Source organism: Chiroxiphia lanceolata, chromosome 11, assembly GCF_009829145.1.
Source record: "Chiroxiphia lanceolata isolate bChiLan1 chromosome 11, bChiLan1.pri, whole genome shotgun sequence".
NCBI lineage: Eukaryota > Metazoa > Chordata > Aves > Passeriformes > Pipridae > Chiroxiphia > Chiroxiphia lanceolata.
The window spans coordinates 1,569,873-1,587,581 of NC_045647.1; the positions used below are offsets into that span (position 1 = coordinate 1,569,873).

At 49.9% G+C, this 17,709-nt stretch overlaps 1 protein-coding gene across 14 annotated transcripts in view; it reads right to left on the minus strand.

The window, feature by feature from the left end:
* Positions 1-17,709, minus strand: part of ITPR1 (inositol 1,4,5-trisphosphate receptor type 1) — a 163,091-nt gene that overhangs the window by 2,220 nt on the left and 143,162 nt on the right. For all 14 annotated transcript variants that reach the window (XM_032699514.1, XM_032699524.1, XM_032699518.1 and 11 more), the window contains 4 exons: positions 16,796-16,935; positions 15,803-15,968; positions 14,834-14,994; positions 3,610-3,771 (listed from right to left, as the gene is read on the minus strand). In XM_032699514.1, coding sequence (XP_032555405.1) covers positions 3,610-3,771; positions 14,834-14,994; positions 15,803-15,968; positions 16,796-16,935 — 629 coding nt within the window. The remainder of the gene's footprint in view (positions 1-3,609; positions 3,772-14,833; positions 14,995-15,802; positions 15,969-16,795; positions 16,936-17,709) is intronic.

Here is a 17,709-nt window from a genome sequence, read left to right on the forward strand (position 1 = left end):
GTGCACCAACAGCCACACTCACAACCCACTCCTGCTGCTCCTCCCCTTGGGCTGAGGGTGCCCAGCAATTGCCTCTCCTGCAACATCTACATCCACCATCTAATTTTTCAGTTTTATGATATTTAATGACAAATGTCAGCCCATGTAACTGCTTGTGGCAGTAACTCCAGGAGAAGGGACGTGGTGTGAGCACATTTGGTTCATCTGTAACACACTGAGAATCACAAATCTTTAAGGTTGGAAAAGACCTTTAAGACTATTGAGCCCAACCATCAACCCAGCACCACCACCATGTTCGTCACTGAACCACTTGAGTGGATTTAGTTCTGGGCATGTGCCACAGGCTGGGCAACGCTGTGCACCCCATGGCTCTCACTCTGTGTCCATTGACACTCATTTAACCACCAAGGAAAGGGCAGAAATACCTTAATTCCTCCTGAGACCATAATTAAACTTGACCTCAGCCCAGCACCTTGCTCACTGCCTGACCCCAGGGGAGGCAGAGCTGGTATTTTCCCTTTCCAGCAGGATGACCGCAGCCTCCCGGGGCCAGGTCGCTCCTGCCGCTCCCCTGCCCACTCTTCTGGAGTTCTCTTTCCACAAAAGGCTTCCAAGGCTTCACAGGGAACAGAAACAGGAGGAGAGGGACCTTCCTATTGCTCTCTGGACACACACAAGCTACTCCCTGCTGAACCTTCAACCATTCCTAAGATAACCCACAAGTGGGAATGCAAAGAGGCCACGAGGACTTGGTTCAAAATGCCCATTTACATTAATTAGCTTCACTGAGCAAACCAAGAGTCAGCACTTCACACCACCAATAAAGTAATTCAGAGGACACACGGAATGAAAATGGAAAGAAAAGAGAATAATGAAAAGGGACTGCAGTGGTTATTTTTCATGCTGTGTAGAAAAGGGACAATGCACCCTGATGCAGCTGTTCGTAGATGTGGCTTTAAAAAAAGGGAAGAATAAAGCAACCAAGCATAAATAAGAGGGAGAAATGCAATTGTAGTGTTAATGCAGAACATTATTAATGCTGCACGACACATATGCTTGTGTGGAGGGCACAGGGCAGCGGGAGGGAGCAAGTTACTGCCATCACATTTACCTGGAGAGTGAATCTCTTGCAAAAGCTTTCCAGTGACAGCACACCTGGGCTAACAGGCAATAAAAGCCACACACAATGTATCTCCAGGGAGCTGCCAGCCCCTGGAGTAATGCTGATGGGATCAAAACACAGCCCCGGGGCCCTGGGGTTCGTCTGGGCCGAGCCGGACTCCCTGATAACGCCTGTGACTGCACAGGGGCCACGGCCCCGCTCCAAAGGTCACGGGTGAGCTGGAGCGACCTGCAGGCACAGGGCACAGGTGAGGGGCACGACAGGATCCCAGCTGGACTCCACGTGCCCACGGTGCTGCTCCAGCCCGAGTCACAGCTGTGCTGCCACAGGATCCCGGGGGTGGGGGGGGGCCGTGCCCAGCGAGGTCGGAGTCCAGGAGCGATGCTCACACCTTCCGACACCGGAGCCGCACCGGGGAGGATTTCTGGGTGATTACATCTAATCCCCTGCTGCTGCAGACAATTCTGGGGTAATCGTTTTGCACAGAATTAAAGCGATCAGGATTTTAATGGCTCTGGGTGCACCCTGGGAGAGCAGGCGGGCTGGAGCTCCGGTTCTGACAATTACAGTCTCCAGGAACCTAACGAGCTTGAAGAACAAATGAATGAGAGGTTTTCCCTTTATTTAATTACAAGAAAATAAATACAAATAAAAGTTCCCTGAGTTAGTTCCTTTTCCTGGAGACAGTTCCTGATCAGGAGGAGGGATATACTGGCTTTGGCACATAATTGGAGCATCCTGCATCTTCAGCAGGGCTCTCAATAATGGTACTTAGGGGAATTCCTAAAAGCTATCACCACATTAATGAAGCTGGTTTCCTCTCTTGCTTTTACAGTCAAATAGCTCTCTAAAAGCTAAACCCTTCATTCTTATTTTCACAAAGAGCGAGAAGGGGTTTTAGTGCTTGGTCAGCCAAGAGGGCTGCAAGCTTCAGAAATAAATGTGTCGTGAGCCAGCGCTGGCTGCGGCCGGTGGAAAGACTCCTGGTGACTGCAGACCACTTTGAGTCAGACCCTTCAGCAGGGAGACACAAGACACATGTTTCAAGATAATTGCTTCCAGGCAAAACAGCAAAACCACTGCCCGGCAAGTACTAAAGCCCAGACAAAAGAGCAACTGCCTCTGCCCTCCATCCTCAGACCAACTGGAGCAAGGGGCTCTGTGGCACAGTGCCTGAGAACTAATTACAGCCCAGAGCAGTGAGGCTGTCTGCTCCCGGTCCCACATGTTAATCCCTTCCTTGTGCTCCACGGGGTGTTCGGGAAAAGGGCCCAGCTCCGTCCCCACTGCAGAGCGTGATCGGAAGGCAGGGAGCCGGGATCTGTCAGCACTGCCTTCCAGAGACTCATGTCTCCCTGAAGATAATTGGCTTATGGAGCACCCCAGCCAGCCCGAGCAGAGATGGAAAGCAGGGGCTGGATCAGCACTGGCAGAGCCATGCCAGCTGTGCCACAGCAGGCAGGGCACCTCTGAGGAGATAATGCCCAAAGCTGCCTGGCCTTTCCTGCCCTGGGCAGCTCTGGGCAGCTCCATCGACTGCCCCAGGTGCAAGTCAGCAATTAATCTTATCCAGTGCTGATACCTATATAAATTTAACTAATTGAACCATCTGGCTCAGGTTATTAATGCACAAAGATAAGCAGCCACCACAAACAGCTCCCGCCAGCGCAGGCAACAGCATTTTCCCTGTTCCTCCCCGTTAAGCTGCAATCCCTACGGACAACACGAGCTCAAGCCCTGCTGCCTGTGTGGCTCTGACAAAGCCATCGCTGGGCTTGGGCTGGGAACCAGCCCCATGATGCCCTCGAGCCCAGCCAAGCCAGGAGTCAACACAAATCCTCAAAGCCCTGCTGCAGAAAACCTGCTGTGCCAAAAAAACACCCCGAGGTCTGTGGAGCACTCACGTGTTACGCAGCAGCAACACATGGTGCAATGCAAAACATCTCGTGGGGATGTCTGTGCTGCAGGCTGGAGTGTGGCAGCAGCCAAATCACATCTGCAGTGGCAGTGAGAGCACAGAGGGACCAGCACCAGTAACCACTCGAGCGCTTCTCCCGTTTCTCGGTGGGTTTTGAGGTCCGTGCAGTGACACAGCCCCTGTATCGGTATCACACCCTCTGACTGACAGGAACCTGCCCAGGTCCTCGGGTTAAAACCCCAAACAACAACACCACCACACACACAGGCTCCCTGCCCCAGTCAGGACTGATTTAAATATATCAGTGGTGATTTTTTCAAGGCAAGTTTTCCCTTTGTGGAGGTGCCCACTTTGGAACATGCTGGTTGGGTCAGCACCAGGCAGATCAGCTGGGGCACGGGGCTCTGGAGGGACATTTGGTTTGTTCACTTCTTTCCTAAGTTACTTCAGACAAGTTGTCCCTGGGGTTTGCAGAAGCTGTGGAGCTGTGAAACAGCCCTCGGTGTGAGAGGCTGGCAGAGCTGTGTCCTGCCCATAGGGATGTGAGGTTGCCCATCTGCTCCCTTACCTGATCCTTCAGCTCTGACAGCTGGCCAGAGAGGTTGGTCACGAGCTTCATGGTGGACTCCAACTTCTCCTGCAAGTTCCTCAGCTCGTTCTGCTCCCCTTCTGAGTCACTGCTCACCAGGGACATGGCCCGCATCCGGGGGAACCAGTCCAGGTTTCTCTCCTGGGAACCAACAGCAGGTCACAGTTAGTGTTTGCCAGGTGAAAACCTGCACCCTAGAGAGTGCAGGGCCGAGCACAGACAGAGCTCTAATGACACACGGGGCCATTCCTTGGATACACAGCTCTGCAGGTTCTGAGTTAACTGCATTTGCATCTTACTGGAAAGTTTGCAAAATCGCCTGCTCGGGGCAATGAGGCACTGCAGCCACGACTGCTGGAAATTAGAACTGCTCAGTGCCGGCTTCTCCCAGCAACTCACCCCCCAGCCCTTTCCCCTTCACAGACACTTCAGTATAAATACACTAACCCTGGATATTAAATCAGCCCAGATTTCACGTCTGGACAAGCATTTCCCACTGCTAGAAATCCACTGCCACCTTGTAATCTTTTCATTTGTGTTTGTGGAACATTTTCTGCTAATAAAGCTGGTGCGCTTTTTTGGTCAAGCGAAGCTTGGTTGTGCTTTCTGATGAAAGAAACCTTGTTCTTCCTGGAAATACTTCCATGTTTGAAATACTTCCCTTTTAATGAAAAAGAAAATCATAATCTGAGTGGTTCAGGCTAAAACAGATACGTCACAATGCATCGCTTATAGTAAGGTTTTCATTCATCCATACTAATATTCTAATATTCCACTTTGCAGTTACTGTTGGGAATGTCAGTGGACACACACTCAGTTTGATGGGCATGTACAGAGGCTCACACATGCACTGTATACATGCCAGAGACGTTAAAAATAAAAGCAGGAGCGGAACAGAAAGCCACAAGAGAGGAGGAGGGGTGCACACCGCGCCTTGACACCTTACAGTTCAACAGCAAACTGGTTTCCCATCTAGTCTGGTTCTCCTCCCACGCTGGAGATATGCTCTGAAATGGAAGCTAAACTGGGGTTGGCTGAGATAAGGCTGTGTGTGGTCTCACAGGTGACACTGCAACAGCTGGTGAGGCTTTAAAGAAAGCAGAGCTGCTGATGGGCGACTGCAGTGACACCATGGGATGCTGGTAACCAAAAATAATCCCCATCCTGAGTAATGGCGACCAAAGTTCACCCCACTGTGCTGGACAGGCTCTTTGGTGGGCTCAGCTGACTTCTAGGGCATGGCAAACTCTCTGGCTTTTTGCCATTCCCAGCCTAAATCTCCAGCTTGAACCCCTTCTCCCCCCCGTGCTCCCCCATTCCCAGGAGCATCCATCCTGCTTAAAGCAGGGCTGTGCACCTCTCCACAGAGCTACTGTCACATCCCCTCTGCAATTCAGATGTGATGCCAAGACTCATCAGCTTAAATTAGCTGCTTCTGATGTGCCTGGAGTTTCCTCTTGCTGGGATGAGAAGGCAGAAAGCAGGCCCTTTCCCATGCAGGCACCACAGCATCCCCACGTGATACAGAACTGCCAGCAAGGCTGTTTGCTCCTGATCTCTGTTTACAGGGCAGATGGTTTCTGCTAATAAAAGAAAAAAAACTATGTACCAAAAAAATATGCCTTTATCAAGACAAGTGCCAAAATATTTTGGACTTTGGGGAATGCCAGTCCCACAATTAAGGTTTAATAGTAGGAACAGGCAACATTTCACTGCTTTCTTCCAGCTGTAGTAAAACCCTCATTAGGGAGGAGAGGGCAGCTCAGCACTCGTGCTCGGGTCCAGCAGCTCCCCACCCAGGGAAAACAAACTAAACCAACTGTTCTCAGCCCTCTGTTCCTCCAGGCTGGAGGTTTTCGAGGACAAAACAAATTAGACTAAAATGCAATCTGTATTTGTAGGTTTGCCTGGACCCTCAGGCCCATGTCCTGAGGTTTCTAGGCAGACATGAGAGCCCTGAAGCGCCTTTCTTGCTCCAGAAATATTATTATTCTCTTCCTTCCCAAAAAGGTGAGCTTTCCAAGGCCATCCCCACAGCACTCCCAGGCCCCATCCTTGAGAAGGATGAAGGGGGGTGAGAGAAGCATCAACCTTCTCTACCTGCAGTGTGTTATTAACGAATACCCAAGCACTTTCAGGGTTACTTTGCAATAAAAGCAAATGCTGTTGCAGAGGCTGCGACTCGATCGTTCCAGGCCCCGGAGGTGCTGGGCAGTCTCAGCTGGGGAACTCAAACCAGCACCCACAGCTCCTGCAGGTTCCTCACAGGTTTCAGACTCTGGGTTTCTGAAAGCCCCAGCTCTCAAAGTTGGTAAATCTTGGCTTTGATTTGGAAAACCAACAAAGCACCTCTCTAGTTCTCACGGCAGCGGTCAAAGATTGAAACCAAAACTCCATGTGAACTCCGAGGGCTGAGGAACGAGAATGCTGACGAAAAGGAGACACAGCCCTCCTGGGCCCCTGCTGAGATGGAGAACAGGGCTCACTGTTCACCTGGAACTGGCAATACCCCTGCTAAGTGCTGATCCACCCGTGGAAGAGTTAATGGGGCACCTGGAAAGTCCCTGTGCAGAGACAGAGTGACAGTGACAGGCATAGGGAAGGACCTGGACATCACTCTGCCCACCCATGTCATTGAGCTGCATGTGATCTGCTTCCCCATTCCCATTCCATGTAGCTCATCAGCACCACTCAAACTCAGTATTTATCTGGACATGTCCAGCTGCCACCCAGCAAGAAATAAGGGAGTGTCCCCCCACATGGCCTGGGAAAACACCCTGAGGTGAGGGGCCAAGGGGACAGGGGTGCAGGTAACGCTGGCCCAGTGCTGCTGCCCTTGGCGGTGCTGGGACCCTCTGGAGAGGGCAGCAGGGAAGCTGCCTGCACACAGGGGCACACCTCCTCCTGCACACACTGTCCTGCAATCCCACCACTCTGCATTTCCATGGGAAACCTTCAGCCTGTTCTTCAGCCTCCCCCAGCCCTGCAGAGAGGAGCTGGATGTGACCAACCTGCTGACACAGACTGTGGTCTGAACACCCGTCCCTAGCCCTGCTGGTGGGCCTGGGGGTGTTTTCTTATAACCAAACAAACACTGATGCCTGAAGCAGAGTTGGTGCGAACAGAACTGGGCAGGAATGCTGGGAGGTCAGGGGCTGTCCAGGAATGCTGGGAGGTCAGGGGCTGTCCAGCCCCTGGCACTGCCCCGGGCAATGCTGCCATCCAAGGGTCAATCAAAGATTTATATCTCATGATCTAGTTTCTGCTGAACTTCAGCTCAACACCCACGGGGAGCCTCTAAAGACACAGCGCCACGTCCCTCGCGGCGGCTCTGGAAGCGTTTCAGAGGCACCAAGTGAGCCGTGAAGGGAAGGGCTGCCCCGTGATCCCCGAGGGGCTGCTGGCACCCACACAGAGATGCTGTTCTGCACTGTCTGCTGCGCTCCTGCTGGGGCTCCTGGTGTGCCAGGTTCCCTCTTCCCAGCACCGGCAGCTCCCGCCGCAGCAGCCGGAGCGAGCGGAGCCGCTGCCGGAAGCCCCTGACCGCAAGGGCTGCGTTTCGGGTTAGCTCTTTTCTAGGTAAGGTTGGAAAAGTCCCTCTTGTAAAGCAAATATCGCTCAGTCTCAGACATGGGGGTGATGCTGACCGTCCACGCCTGGAAACGAGAAAAAGAGGAAGCGGTGCTGCATGATGCACATGCGATTCATTCTGAGAAGTGCTGGCTCCTCCCGGCTTCTGCCGAAGAGTTGGTTCTAGGAAAGGCTCTGAGGCAACCTCAGCGTGAGCCGTGCCAGGAGAGCACCAGCCCTGCTCCCGGGGCACGGGACGGTGCTCACAGCAGGGATCGGGGCTCACCCCGCTGCCGGCGCCCCGAGGACTTGCTGCTGCTCTCCCGGGTCTCTATTTACCCAGCTATCCCTGTGCATAACAGTTATGGGGTGCTAAGGGCTAACTCAATGCTCTCCAAAATAAATCCCTACAGCTGCCAGCAGAAGGCTGCCCAGCAGCATCATTTACAGAATCACAGGATCATTCAGGGTGGAAAAGACCTCCAAGATCGAGTCCAACCTGTGACCTTGTCAACCACACCAGAGCACTGAGCGCCTCATCCAGTTGTTTCTTGAACACAAGTAGGGGAAGGTGAGAGCAGCAAATTTCAGTTTCTGTCATGTGAAGTTAAAAATCAGACCCACACATCTAATAAACAGTTTTGTGAAGCAGTTCGAAAATTAATCTGTTTGTTTGTGGTGACATGGGAATCCTCCCGGGTCTTTTCTGTCCTTCCTGGAAAAAGCCCCACATCAGGTTCTTTCTCTGCTGCAAAGGGCTCACCATCACTTCTTCCACACTGAGCTGCACTTCTCCCCTCTGCATAAAAACCAGCACTTGACACTGTCCCTCTGTCCCTCCTCCACACTCAGAGCCTTGTCAACTCCTCACACGCTCCGTGTCATTAACCAGGAGGCTCATGACACGGGGTTTATGGTGTAGCAACCTCCTCTGCACTGGTGCCACAGGTTAAATACTTAAGTGCCACTTACACCGGTGCAGAGCAGGGAACCTGGAGACAGACATCATTCCCAAAGTGGAGGATGACTGTGTCCCTGCATGAAGGGATCCTCCCTGGCCATCCCTGGGAGTTCTGCTGCAGGTGACTCACTCGAGCTGAGCCAAGCACCACCCAGCCTGAGGGGCTGCAGGGCATGGCCCTGCTGGGGATCCCTGAAGGCCACATCCTGACTCCTGCTGGAAGGACAAGGCCACCTCTCCACACCAACCCCCTCTGGGTGTTTGAATCCCCGTTTGGGGTGGGCCACATTACACCACCACATTCCAGGGGCTCAGGGCTGCGGCACTGCCGGGAGGGAGGTGGTGGCAGCGGTGACTCAGGACAGCCCAGCCCAGCCCGGGACACTCCTGGGCACACACGGCCCCCCGGGGCTCTCTGGTCCCACCCAGCCCCACGGACCCAGCAGTTCATGTTCTCCAGTGTGTCACCCCTGATGGTTTCCCCTCTCCCAAGCAGGTGCTGGCAGAGCTCCAGGAGCGAGGACACGGCACCCACCCTGCCAGCTGTTTGAGACCCACCCAAACCCCAGCACATCATGCAAACATCCCATTCCCCACACCTGACCCCAAGCTTTCCTCCTGCTTTCATCCATCCAGGCCCTTTTCTTCCACACGTTCAGCCAAAGGGAAACCTTTGCCTGGTCAGTGGGAATGCCCAAGATTCCCAGCATGGATACCGGGTGGTTTATCAGGGAAAACCAAGCACTGGGCCACTGTGAGGTTACTGCCAGCATCCTGCAGCCCACCACAGGGCAGCCAGCTCACACACCTCCCAAGAATCTCAGGATAGTTTGGGTTGGAAGGGACCTTAAAGATCATCTCATCCCACCCCCTGCCCTGGGTAGGGACACCTTCCACTAGCCCAGGTTGCTCCAAGCCCCATCCAACCTGGCCTTGGACACTTCCAGGGATGGGGCAGCCACAGCTTCTCTGGGCAACCTGTGCCAGTGCTGGGGAAGATGAGGTTAACAAACCATTTCTCCTTGTACAGCTCCTGGTTTGCACCTTAACCATGATTCCAAGGGTGGAACAAGTTCTTTCACTATCTGAACACGAAGCTCAGCCCGTGCCTATGACACAGTGTTTCCAGCAGCCCAGGGCCTGCTGCCAAACACACCTCTTGGCTCTTCCATGCCTCTGCTATTATTTGTTGATTAACCCTGTAATTATATTGGCTAACTCTGGCTAGATATCTCAAGATGCAGCTTGTTGGGAGGACACCACCAAGTTCAGCACTGTCAGCTCCAGTTCACATCCTCACCTCCTCAGTCCTCCTCCCCCCTCCCAGTCTGCACCAGCATCACTGTGACTGGGAGCCCCAAACCCCCAGTTTCCTCATCTACAACAGTTATTTGCTCGGGCTGTTCTCTACTGGTTTGCAAAGTATAGATATGACAAATCTTTCCTATTTGACTTTGCCCCCAGGTACAGGATTTCCAGGCACAAATGTCAGATGAACATAACTAAGTTTTAACACTTTCTCAGACTCTAATTTCACGTGTACACATCTTTCACCAGTGCTGGAATCATTAAGCCCCTTTTGAAATGTCCCAGTTGTGAAGCATCATGGCCTGCCCTTGTCATGCCTGCAGGTGCTGCAGTCCAAACCCAGTCCTGGCCACCTCCTGCTGAATTCTATTTCATGGAGAGCCTGGGACAGTCACCCTTCAAAGCCATCATGACCTGAGCCTCCTGCAGCTGCTGAATCCCACACTCCTGCTGGGTTTCAGAGCACAGTGACTGTCAGGGCCAATGTTTAACTCCTTAGGAGAGGTTTCAACTCCAACTTGCACTTCTAGAAGGACATATTGACACTGACTGATGGAACCTTGTCTTTGATTACCAGGAAGCTCTGCCTTGGCACAAAATCACACTCAAATCAGGAATCAGAAACACTTTCCATTACAGCACAGACCTCAAGAGACAAGGAGAAAAGCCCAATAATATAGTTAAATCTCTAGGTTTTTACACAGAGGCGAATTAGGGCACAAAAGGAAGTCTGTAGCCTTCATTTCCATTCCAAATTTCTTTAAGGATATCTCTGCCATCACTCCTATTTGTAAATGGTTCATTTTCAAATGACAACACAATCCAGACGGGACTCAGCACCCTCGCTCTGGATCTTGGAACTTGGGCAACCCTCACACCTCTGCCTCATTTTTGTAATAAAGGGTGTTAATGACACAGATCCTGCCTGGATTAAAAACCTGTGGAAACTGCAGGAGCTCGGCAGGAAGCTTTGTGCTGGAAACTTTTCCAAAGTAACCTTTATTTTTTAATAAGCACATCTGTGTCACAAAGCCCCTGACAGTGGCTCGAGCCCACACGGATCAAGGTGCAGCTCAGGGTATGCAAGAGCTGGGCATGCAAATATTTGTCTGTGCTGTGACAGCCCGTGCAGCTGCCTGCAGACAGCTTAGGAATGCACATAAAACCCAAGTGCCTGTGTGGTTTTCTGTGTATCGAGCTGCAGAGTGAGAAATTTTACATATTCTAAATGCCTGCACACAGCTGGTTGTGGCAGAGCTCTGCCAAGGCCCTGGTGACAGCTGTGCTGGCCAGGCTGCCACAGCCACTGCAGGCAAAGGCAGAAAACTCCAGGAGGAATTCTCAAGACAGGCAGGGAAGATAAGCCCTTTAAATGAACTAATCTGCAGGGAGTTGCAGCGAGTTCACATTAGTCATCTGGGTGTGGATGTCAATGTCTGGCCAAGGCGATAAGTGGATCCCCCCTCCCACACACAGGGTGTTATTCAGACATCACCTGATCTTCCCTGGTGACTACAAAGCCACAGGAATCGGGGGCCTTTGTTCCTGGGAAACACGGGAGGCACTGGGCTGCCAGCTCTGCAGCACCATCAGCATCCTTCCCACATAAATACCCCTCACAGGACAGGGATCCATCCTGATGTCCCACTGCCTGCAATGCCCATCTGGAGGGATGAAGCCAGGTGGGAAGTTCAGTCAGGAGAGCTTTATAAACACCGGGAATTAAAGAGCATCTCTGCTACCAAGAGATGTTTTCTCACATCCTGCAGCCCTGCCTGTGCTATTAAATCCATATTAGGAGGTGGCTCGAGGGTGCATTTCAAAGCGGAGCTGCTCCATGCCAAGCTGCTGAAACCCATTTGCCATCTCCTGACATGCACGAGGTTCCAGGGAAGGGACTGCAGGGCAGGGATGAGTCAGGGCAGCAGCTCGGGTGTGACCACACGCTCAGCTCCCCCAGCGGCCCCATTCCCCCCTGCACTGCTCCAGTGACTCCCAGCAAAGATTCCTAAGATATCCCGAGTTTTACACAGTCTATCACAGCAGGCACATGCTCACCTTGCTGATGAAAGGGAATATTATCCCTATTTACAGGGGGAGAAGCTGGCAGTGAATTCCAGCCTCCGATCACAGCCTGGACGTGCAGCTACAAGCCCAGAGCAGCCCAGCCCACACACACGGGACCAAAGCAAACCATCCCGAGCTCACAGACCCACCAACAGACCCACCCTGGCACCAGCACATCCTGGCGCTGGGAGCTCCGGGGCTGCAAGCTCACAGCCACACATCAGCACTGTCAGTGCAGTGCATCAGATTCTGTTTTACACAATCCCAGAAGCCCAGAATGGTTTGGGTTGGAAGGGACCTTAAATCACATCCAGTCCCACCTCCTGCCACGGGCAGGGACACCTTCCACTAGCCCAGGTTGCTCAGGTCAGATCACTGCCTTTTTTTTTTTTTTCTAGTTTCGATTTTTTGGTCAGTCTTACAGTGCTCAAAATGCTTCTAAACATTCAACTCTGTTTTTAAGTGTACCTGTTGACTTCTTTCCACACGCTGTGTTTTAAGTTAATGAGCTTCTGTCCATGAAGAAATAAAAAATTCATTAAAGAACTGTAGTTAATCATTGATTTTCAAGGCTACCATTTCTTTTCATGTGGGGTCAGGCTCCTGCAGGGTGCAGGATGAACACTATGGGCCTGATCCAGCTCTGCCATATCCAGTACAGTGGGAATCCTCCAAACTCCCTTTCTACACACATTATTTTTAGTCAAGAAAACATCAAAATTCAAGATCACTCAAAGCTCCTGAATATTCACTAACCTCCATAAAGGAAGTTGTCCAGGATTCTTTTGATACCACAATGCTTAAAATATTTTTAAAGCACTGTACAAGCAGCACTGGATGCAACTCACAAACTGATGGTGGATATAATTTTAGTCTCCTAAATTCTTCATTTTTTTTTTTACTCTTCTGTGATGTTGGAACAACCCACAAATACTAAATGGCAGAGGGAATTTTTTAAATTCTATTTTTAATTTTTTTTCTTTCAATTGTTAAAGGGCATAAATCCAAGAGTTTTCTCAAGATATTTTGTTGGGAGTCGGAGCACAGGTGAAACACTTGAGGTGTGTTGTGCCATCACAGGATATGATCTGGGCATGTGATGTTTCCTACCCTCAACTCCTAAAAATGGGAATAAAGTGCAGCTGAGCGATGGTCCCACCTGACAGCCCATGGCAAAGCCATGCCCCATCTTTGTCATTATCCAAGATGTTACAGTGCCACCTTCAGTCTGAAATACGGGAAGAAAATCCCTTTAAAACCCAGCCATGCCCTAAGGAGGCTTCCCAGGACAATCTGGTGGCTGGGGACATGACCCAACCACAGGTTCCCATTGGATCCCATCACTTCCTCGGGTTAATCTCAACCTTGGGGAATCACGCACATATTTAAGGCTTTTCCTTGGCCTGTCCTTCTGGATTCATGGGACTTTGCCAAAGAGGCTGAGGTTGTGGACTCCCCATCCCTGCAAGTGTCCAAGGCCAGGTAGATGGGGTTTGGAGCAACCTGGGCTGGTGGAAGGTGTCCCTGCCCATGGCAGGGGGTGGAACTGGATGATCCTGAGAGTCCCTTCCAACCCACACTATTCTGGGATTCTATGAAGACAGAAGGCTTGAGTACTATATGGACCAGGCCCCAAGCCACCCCTAGATACATCTTAAACAGAAGAAAACATTTCTGACTCTTACAGAAGGATTTGAAACAGGTCTGGTACAGAAACAGATTCATCATGTTTTACATCCAGATCTTCTCGGGCAGAAAGGGATGTTTTTAATGTTAAAGGATAATGGAAAGAAATTGCTCCCAATTTGCAGAATAAGCTTTGCCAAATCACTCCTAAGGAATACAAGGACTGCTGAGAACTCTGGAGTCAGGACACAGCTCCCAGAGCCCTGGACACGCCGGGGCTGTGTCGTGACTGACCACTGAGGTGCAAACCAAATTCTCTTCCTATTCCACACCCCACCCATTCAAAAGCACCTGGGGAGACCCTGCTGTCAGTTCTCCACTGAAAACTGGCTCATGAAACACAAAAACCCCACCAGCTACAGACACACTCCAAACCTCCACCTAGAGCACATGGTTACATCAAACTGCATCTGCATGAGACACTTGGGCTATGCATAATTTATCCCTCTTCCCATCCACACAGTAATTAGCCCTTGCTGACACTTAATGAATGGGAACTCTGATAAAAGTTCTCCAGTTTTTGTGTTTCATGCAAACATATTCAATGACTAATTTTTGGCTCTTATCTAATTTGAACTGTATCTGAAGTAATCTGAAATAATAAATTGGTAGTTAATTGAAACTTTTTTTTAAACTAGTTTTAACAGCAGCAAAAAACACAACACAAAATTGTCTTTTCTAAGCAAAAAACCACAACACAAAATTGTTTTTTCTAAGCAAAAACACTTCAGAAGTGCAGTGCTTCCCCCTTGAAGTCATGCATGCTGTGGGGGGATAAAGAAAGGGAGCAATATAATCAGCCAGGCTGGAAGGCAGCAGTGATGTACTTGGTTATCTCACTGTGCTAATCCTCTATCAGGTGACTGCTCACAAGATTTCTTTAAGCCCTCATTACTGAGGCAGGAATCCAGAACTAGGACAGACACTTTGGTGACCCCAAAATAACGTGTTTGACCTGCCCGAGGTCTTGGGGGGATTTACAGCCCGGCCAGGACATGACGGGTCACCCACTCAAAGCCTGCTGGGACCTCGTGGCAGGAGAGCTAAAGGCAAGGCAGAAAAGTGTTCTGCTCTTAAAAAAAATCTGAAATGCTATAAATCAAACAGCTTTTGCTCCCCAGCCAGAAGACACACAAATTAGTGATTGGGGTTTCGGATCTAATTCCACGAGCTCTGAACCCGCAGCTTGGCAGAGATGAGGCTTTTAATTCTCTCATTAAAAGCTCTTCCAATTGTGTAGATATTAATTGTAGTTCTTTCCAATAATAAGCTCAAATCATATGACAATAAATCCTACAAGTCAGTTGGAGGTATTTAAACCAGGATAGGTTATAACCTGTTTGCTGTGCTTCGACACTTCCACCAGGCTGAAAATACTCTCCATAAATGTGGATTTAAGACAGAACAGCTTCTCTTCACCTGTTTTAAAACCAGGGAGGCTACCTGGCTGTCACCACTCACTGTCACCTGCTCCAGCACACACAGACTGTTTTGGAGGTTGGGAAGTCACAGGTACAATGACAAAATAAATCCAACATAGAGCACTACACCTACCAAATATTCCAGCAGATCGGGCTAATCTATTAAAAAACAGCAAAACTCCAAACTCACCTTGATCATTTCTGCCACGTAACTCTCTGGTCCTGTGTATTCTGTGGAATCTTTGACTTTCACTAACACAATAAAGCACAGATAGTGCCACATGTTGTGCTCCTCTTTGATGTGCTCTTCAAACGTGACTGTCTTGTTGTCAAACTTATCTCTCTCCAAACCTACGAGAGGGACACACGTACAACCCTCAGTGTTGCCCAGCTGGGGACCAGCAAAAGGAGCTCTAAGGACAAAGCTCATTTTTACAGGCTGCTACACTTGTTAAAGTCACAACCATTCTGGAATGGACACTGAATAACAGGGGTAAACTCTGACGAATGCCCAGGAAGAGAAGAGGGGAAGGAGAAGGAGAAGAGAAAGGGAAGGAGAAGAGAAAGGGAAGGAGAAGAGAAAGGGAAGGAGAAGAGAAAGGGAAGGAGAAGAGAAAGGGAAGGAGAAAGAAGGTATAAAAGTACTGCTCATATTTATCATACGTAACAGAAAAATTCTGGTTAAAAAAGGTAGCAGCCCTGTATGCAACCACTTTGTGGTTTTGATAATACATCTCCTATTTTTAGGCAAACTGATAGCAAAAGCAATGTTTGCTTTGCAGCATCTTCCAAAGGTTCCCCCCTGCCAGCTGTGTGTTATGTAACATGGCAGGACCATGTCAGTCAACCACAGCACCTTCATTCCCAATCTCCTGACAGGAAAAACTTTCACAGGCACCACTCAAATCAACCCTGTTCCAATAGGAAACTATTCTTTGAGGCAGAGGAGGAACAGAAAGTAAAGATTTGAAGAAAAATGGTATCCTGAGCATTCCTTATCTCTTTCTGCTGCCAAGCTCCAGTGCATGTGGTACCCAAGGACTGGCTGGGAAATGCAAAGAGGAACAGCCAGTAATTCCAGACTTTTTCCCATGAGTTTGCAGCTATCCCTGACTCACACAGAGTAACCCCTTATTCTTAAGTGTGTCTCCACACTTACCACAAATAAAGCAAGTAGTTTTTAAAATTTCTTCCTTCTTCTGTTTTTCACTCCTTAAATCAGCAAAAGTGTCAATGATCACCCCAAAAATCAAGTTGAGGACAATAATGATGACCATGAAGAAGAACAAGAGATCATATATCACTCTAGCAGCAAAGAGAGGCTCCTGCAAGACAGATACTTTAATTATTACCAACGCAAATAGGTGCCCATCTAACCCCTACCACTGCACTGCCCCACACCCCCTCCCCTGAGAGTCTCCATTGCTGATGCTCTCCAAGGGTAACTCACAACTCAAACCATTAAGTGAAACTAAAATGCAAAACCACTAAAGAAAAACCAAATTAATCAACTACCAGTGTGGGATCTCTACAGAGCTGCTCTTCCTCTGTCTAAGTTTTTGGACTTCTCTCATTTTCACAAGAGGAAAAACTCTTCTCACACATTGAAATTTGTTCTCACCCCTCCCTGAAGCCCATCCAAATTATATCCTTATATTACCTGCTGTATATCAACAGAGCATCAGTGTGGACCATAATGTATTTTACTGGAATTTAACACCATTCACTGAATTTGCTTAGTCCCTTGTCCTCTCATCCATGACCTTTCCCTAGGGATGCTTCCACAGAAACTTGTGCCACTGGCATCTAGCAGCTACCACAGCATTCCCATCTGCTGCCTCTCACAAGCTTCTACCTATTCCTTCAGTTCCTGAACTCCCAAAAGCACAGACTGTTGGCTGCCCCATTTCTGTTCTTTTGGGCCCTGCTCTGGACAGCTCACAAGCTAAAGAATCCCTAAAATAGAATGGGTAGAAGCTTGTATGAACTGGCTGATCCCACAGAGATGTAACCACATTACAAAGACGAGCGTGTTCCCTCCTCGTCACTGTTCCTACATGTGTTTCAAGGCAGTGTACACACATTTTCCCCAGCAGAAGATCCCAGCCCTACATGGTTATCACTCTTCCACCCCCAGCCAGTGCTAATTTACCTCTTTGGAAGGTTTCCTGAGCACATCACCTACTCCACCCCCGCTCCTGAGCCCGTGACTCAGTACAGTAACAATGCACATCAGCAGTGTCTCGCACGTATGCTCCTTGTTCTCTTCCTCCATTTCTTCAGTGAGCACTTCTGTGAGCACAGCAAGCAAAGACACGTTGCAAAGCCCAGATTAGCTCTAAATCATTCTCTCCATTCTTTGCTGGGAATGCTCTCTGCCCCCTCAGACTGCCAGCCCCTGTTGCAAACCCCTGCAGTTCCCCCAAAGCATCCCAGAATGGCTGGGGTTGGAAGGGACCTCTGGAGATGATCAGTGCCACCCCCTGCCAAGGCAGGACCACCTGGAGCAGGTGACACAGGTGGGTTTGGAATGTCTCCAGAGGGGGAGATTCCTCGACCTCCCTGGGCAGCTGTTGCAGTGCTCTCCACCCTCCATGGACAGAAGTTCTTCCTCATGTTGAGGTGGAACTTCTTGTGCTGAAGTTGATGGCCATTGCTCCTTGTCCTGTCACTGGGCACCACACAAAAGAGTCTGGAGCCATCCTCCTGATACCCCTTGGGGACATTTATATGGGTAGATGAGATCCCCTCTAAGTCTTCTCTAGACTGAACAGGCCCTAAACAGTCTCTCCTCATTAGAGATGCTCCAGACCCCTCATCATCTTTGTGGCCTCTGCTAGACCCTGTCCAGAGCCACCATGGGAGCAGATCTCATCCCTGCCCTCCTCTCCCCACCACCAGTTTTCTTTTGTGCTTGAACTGCTGCCTGTGACTTGGTTAAATCTCTCTTCCCATCCCTGTTCTCATGCACAGCTCAGATCACCAGATGCCTGTTTATACAGAATCCAAGCTTTTTGACAGCTCAGAGGACAAAGTGTTGCCTCTTCCACTCTCCCTTGGTGCCTG